The sequence below is a fragment of the Rhea americana genome, unplaced genomic scaffold (genome assembly GCF_003343005.1).
Source record: "Rhea americana isolate MKP2758 unplaced genomic scaffold, rheAme1 scaffold_28, whole genome shotgun sequence".
Classification (NCBI taxonomy): Eukaryota; Metazoa; Chordata; class Aves; order Rheiformes; family Rheidae; genus Rhea; species Rhea americana.
The window spans coordinates 5,878,908-5,883,656 of record NW_028186401.1 but is presented as its reverse complement, the minus strand read 5'-3'; the positions used below and the strand labels follow the sequence as shown (position 1 = coordinate 5,883,656).

The 4,749-nt window shown below is 63.2% G+C and overlaps 2 protein-coding genes across 2 annotated transcripts in view; one reads left to right on the top strand and one right to left on the bottom strand.

The window, feature by feature from the left end:
- The first annotated feature begins 9 nt into the window (after positions 1–9).
- Positions 10–3,170, top strand: HAPLN3 (hyaluronan and proteoglycan link protein 3). The gene is made up of 4 exons (XM_085308670.1): positions 10–198; positions 387–758; positions 1,746–2,048; positions 2,182–3,170. Exons 1-4 carry the CDS (start codon positions 69–71, stop codon positions 2,460–2,462), a joined length of 1,086 nt encoding a protein of 361 aa, XP_085164796.1. The 5' UTR covers positions 10–68; the 3' UTR covers positions 2,463–3,170.
- Positions 3,171–4,118: 948 nt separating this feature from the next.
- The window catches only part of ACAN (aggrecan), a 55,078-nt gene continuing 54,447 nt past the window's right edge, over positions 4,119–4,749 (bottom strand). The window contains exon 18 of the mRNA XM_085308671.1: positions 4,119–4,494. Within this exon, the coding sequence (XP_085164797.1) occupies positions 4,406–4,494 (89 nt within the window). The 3' untranslated portion in view covers positions 4,119–4,405. The remainder of the gene's footprint in view (positions 4,495–4,749) is intronic.

Genomic DNA, 4,749 nt, shown 5'->3' with positions numbered 1-4,749 from the left:
AGGCCGGGCATTAACGCAGGTTTCGCTGCCCGCAGCCCGGGCTGGGGCTGGACCCTCGCTGCCCCGCCATGCTCCTGCTCCCGCTGCTCCTCGGGGCCGCCCTGCTGCGCCTCGGCGGCGGCTCCTCCCGGCACCCCTTCTACAACGGCTTCTACTACAACCGCGTCATGAGCGACGAGGGCGACGGCCACGAGAAAAGTATAGCGGGGACCGGCAGGGGCGGGTGGCATGGCGGGTGGGCGCCGGGGGCTGAACGTCCCACCAGCCCSTGGGCCAGGGCCCGCCTTGGTGGGGGGGGATTGGGGCTAGGAGGAGCAAAAGGGGGGATGCTGCTGGCCTCGGGGCTCCCAGCCTGCCTGTCACAGCCCTTCCCTCCCTGTCCCCAGCGGTTTACTTCAATGGGGCCAAGCTGGTGGTGGAGACCCCCAAAGACCCTGTCTACAGCTTTAATGGTGCCAACGTCACCTTGCCCTGCCACTACCACTATGAGCCTGACCAGGAGGCCAAGCGCAAGATCCGCATCAAGTGGTCTAAACTGCGGGACGACTACACCAAGGAGCAGGACGTGCTGGTGGCCATCGGCAAGACCTACGTGGCCTTTGGGGACTTCCAGGGCCGCGCAAGCCTGCGGCAGGCCGGCCGGCGGGAGGCCTCGCTGGTGGTCAGTGACCTGCGCCTGCAGGACGATGGCAAGTACCGCTGCGAGGTGATCGATGGGCTGGAGGACGAGAGCGACGTGGTGGACCTGCGGTTGCAAGGTAGGACTCAGCGGGGACTGCGTCGCCCCCTGCACCAGCATGTCCATCCCAGTCTTTCTGGTGCAGTGCCCACTGGCGAAACCTGCCTGGGCTGAGCAGGGCCARGTCCCCCTCCTTGCAGGGCTGTTTCCCTGCTGCTGGCTCCTCTCGTCTGTCTCTCAGTGAGTGGTCCAAAACCCAGCTCTGGCCTCCCAGCTCTGGGCACCTTGTGGTGTGCTGGAACTGTCGAGCCATGCTGCAGGGCAGTGTGTGACTTGCTGCTGCTGGCTGGGAGGTCCCTGTTCAGACCTCAGCTCTGCTGACAAGTTTGGAGCTGGAGGAGCRTTCCTATCCAGGTGCCCCTGGCCACTTTGGGCCCCTGTGTCCCACTGTGGATTGTCCTTGTTGGTCCCGGTGGCTGTGATCCACATGTGCCCATGATTGTGGTCCTCTTAGCATAGTCTGGGCATCCCTCAGTGTCCCCAGGATGGTGGTCCCTGCATCTCCAGGATGGTGGTCCATGTGTCCCTAGGACTGCTGTCTCTGTGTCCCTGGGATGATGGTCACTACATCCCCCCTGTGATGATGGCCCTCGTGTCCCTGTGACAGGGTGCCTGTGTCTTGGGGACCACAGTCCCTGTGTCCCCATGACAGTGGTGCGTTCTTCCTGATCAGCGGCAGTCTGCATGTCCCCAGGACCATGTGTCTCTGTGCCACCAGATGTCGCTGGCAACTCGCCGTTGGCGGCTGCTCTGCCCTGGCAGCTGCTCCAGCACCTGGAGCTGCCCTGGTGCAGGAGTTTGGAGGCTGCTCCCTCCTGAGCATCTCTGGCACAGAGCCCAGGGCTGCGCTGGGGGCCTTGGGGCTCGTCTCCTGTCCCAGCAGCAGGAATTTGGGATGAGTTGGGGACCCTCACAACTCCTGCCAGGRTGATGGTGGGCCTGGCTATGGGCAGGGGAGTGGATATCCCTCTGTGCCGGCTCAGCTGCCCGTCCGCCTCCTCCCCAGGCATCGTCTTCCCCTACCAGCCTCCGCGCGGCCAGTACCGGCTCAACTTCCACGAGGCCGAGCGGGCCTGCCAGGAGCAGGGCGCCGTCGTGGCCACCTTCAGCCAGCTCCTGCAGGCCTGGAGCGAGGGGCTGGACTGGTGCAACGCGGGCTGGCTGGCCGACGGCACGGTGCAGTACCCCATCCGGCTGCCCCGCAAGCCCTGCGGCGGGCTGCACCTCGCCCCCGGCATCCGCAGCTACGGCCAGCGCCACCGGCACCTGCACCGCTTTGATGTCTTCTGCTTCTCCTCCGCGCTCAGAGGTGGGTCCGGGGCCGGCCGGCCGGTTCCGCGTGCCCTGCCGCCCCTCACGGGCTCGTCCCGCCCAGGCGGGGATGCTCCGGGCGATGCCCCGGGCTGGGGGCTCCCCRCCTGAGGCTGCCCTCTCCCTCCTAGGGGAGGTGTACTACCTGGATCGCCCGGCCGGGATGACCCTGGAGGAAGCCAAGCAGGCCTGCCAGGACGCCGGTGCCGAGATCGCCCGCGTGGGACAGCTCTACGCCGCCTGGAAGTTCCTGGGGCTGGACCGCTGCGACGCCGGCTGGCTGGCGGACGGCAGCGTCCGCTACCCCATCGCCAAGCCCAGGGCCAACTGCGGCCCCGCGGAGCCCGGCGTCCGCAGCTTCGGCTTCCCCACCACGGGCCGCTTCGGGGTCTTCTGCTACCAGGCCAGATAAGGAGCCGCCCGGCGCCCGCTCGGCCRGAGGATGTTTCAGCCTGACGGTGCCCGGCGTCGGGCGTCTCCCGGGGCCGTTTCTGGGGTGACTGGACTGGGGAGGGGATGTGTGTTTTGGGAGGATGGGGGAGAGGAGACTTCTTTTTGTTTCATTTTTGTTTTCTTGCTTTACGTTTTCACACTTCTCAAGCGCAGCGGGGGCCCGTGGGGCTGGGCGCGAGCGGGTGGCACTGGCAGTGCCGGTGCCTGGTCCCAYCAGACAGCCCCCGGTGGGGGCTATTTCCCCTTCCTCCCCACCTTGGCCACCTCCACCCACATGGACTGGTGGCCCAGTCCCCGCTGCGGCAGCCCACCTGACCGAGCCCTGCTCATGCCTGTCCCCAGACATRTATGGGGGGCCCCAGCCCCACTGCTGGCCCTCACCAGCTTCCCAGGAACCCTGGCAGGAGCTCGCGGGGTGCAGCRAGGCGCGTTTGGCTTTGGACGCAGGCTGGGACTCGTGGGAGCAGGCGTCCGCTTCATCCCAGCCCCGCTGACTGCCCCGGTCCCGCGGCGGGGGGACCAGGCGGGAGCASCCAGTGCCTTACTCACCACGTGCCCCTCGCCTGGATGCCACTTGAACACTGGTGCCTTGTTCTTCCAATGTTTTGTTATGAAAAGATAGATTTTCCTGGACCTCTTCTAATAAAGCGTTGGAGAAAGGCCTGGAGCGATGTGGCTCTGCCCCCATCTCTGTCCTGGTGCAAGAGCCAGGTCTGCCCCGGAGAGAGGACCGAGGAGCAGGAACGCGGTGGGGTTCCCCAGCTGGATGCCTGGGATGGCCACGGCGCGGCACGCGAGCAGGACGGGCAGTTTCCATCCCGGAGCAACGCTAAAAAATGCCGGAGGGGCTTCCTGCCGGAGTTGCGTGGGGAGCAGGCAAAGGAAGGGGTGCCGGCAGGCCGCGGGGCAGGGAGAGGGCTCCTGGTGTGCCCCGCTGAGGACCTGGCCCTGGAGAGCAGTGTCCTGCCTTGARGTCCTTCCTGGGGTGGCGAAGACTCGAGAACCCCGTCAGGCAACGCTGGCAGCACCTCTGGGTGCTGGGCCGGGCCCAGGCTGRATGCCACGAGGCCACGTATCTCCCCTCCTTCTCCAAAGAAACAACCGAAAAAAAAAAAGTGACCGTTCCGATTTCACTCTCTTTATTATTTATTACTCTTTCAAAATAGGATATGTTCAAAAATATAAATAGGTGCAGGGAACGCTGGTGCCCCGCACGGTCCCCTGGAAAGAGCACGTCGTCCCGGGATGGGAGCTGCGTCGCAGGGCGGCGGAAGAGCYGGCGGTCGGGAACCAGCCGAGGCGGAGCAGGAGCCGCGGCCCCGAGCCCCCRGTTTTAGCCTCCCGCCTCGTCCCTCCTCCCAGGGGAGCCCTGCGGCCCTCCCGCGCCGCCGGTACGTTCACTGCCCCTAACTGCCCGACCGCCCGGACGCGCTGCAGCGGTAGGAGGATTCTGGAAAAAAAAATAATAAAGTAAAACAAAATAAACCCCTAAAGGTGCTGTCCAGCCCAGAGATTAAATAACAGAAATAATTACATTGTTCGTGGATAAAATCAGGAAAAAATAATCATCTTTATTATTTAACTTAACCCCCTGCCCTCTGCAAACCCACCCCCCCTCCCTGTCCCCGAAGGCACAAAGATAATTGGAACCGGACGGTTAGTAAAAATGCTGAATTCTAATTTGCTTTGCTTTGGTGCTTGGAAAAAAAAAACATTAATTTTTTTTGTATATATATATATATTATATATACACAAAGGTGGGTTTTCTTTAATATAATTTTTTTTCCTTATATGACAAGAAGCAACAACAAGAAGAAGAAGAAATCAACTCTGTTAATATAACTGTTCTGTAAAATCTCTCTCTCTCTCTCTCTTTTTCCCCTCTGTCTCTCTGGCCCCGCTCTAATGGGTGGGTCTGTGCACGGCTCTGCCGCTGGGTCTCGACCGAGTCCTGGGGCTCCTCTTGTATAGTCTGCGCTGGTAGGTGGAGGCTGTGGAAGAAGGAGGAGAAGAAAAGACACCTTGTTAGCGGGAGCAGGGTACAGAGCCGCTGCTTGTCCCGGCCTGGCTGGCTCCCGGCCTCGCGCTCCCTGGAAAAACACGGGGGCGGCAGCAGGGGAGCGCAGCCCGCGGGGCGCCCGGCGCGGGCCGTGGCGCCGGCCGCTCGCCGACGCACAGTCGCGCCTTCTCTCGCCCCCGCTGCGCCGCCACCCGCTCGCCCGGCTGGGAGTGGGCGTTTTTTTTTT

Bases quoted from the DNA above. Each gene is read 5' to 3' on its own strand.
- HAPLN3 (XM_085308670.1), top strand. From the start codon at position 69: ATGCTCCTGCTCCCGCTGCTCCTCGGGGCCGCCCTGCTGCGCCTCGGC. The intron at 199-386 runs GTATAGCGGGGA...CCCTGTCCCCAG, and splicing joins GGGCGACGGCCACGAGAAAA to CGGTTTACTTCAATGGGGCC. The intron at 2,049-2,181 runs GTGGGTCCGGGG...TCTCCCTCCTAG, and splicing joins CTTCTCCTCCGCGCTCAGAG to GGGAGGTGTACTACCTGGAT.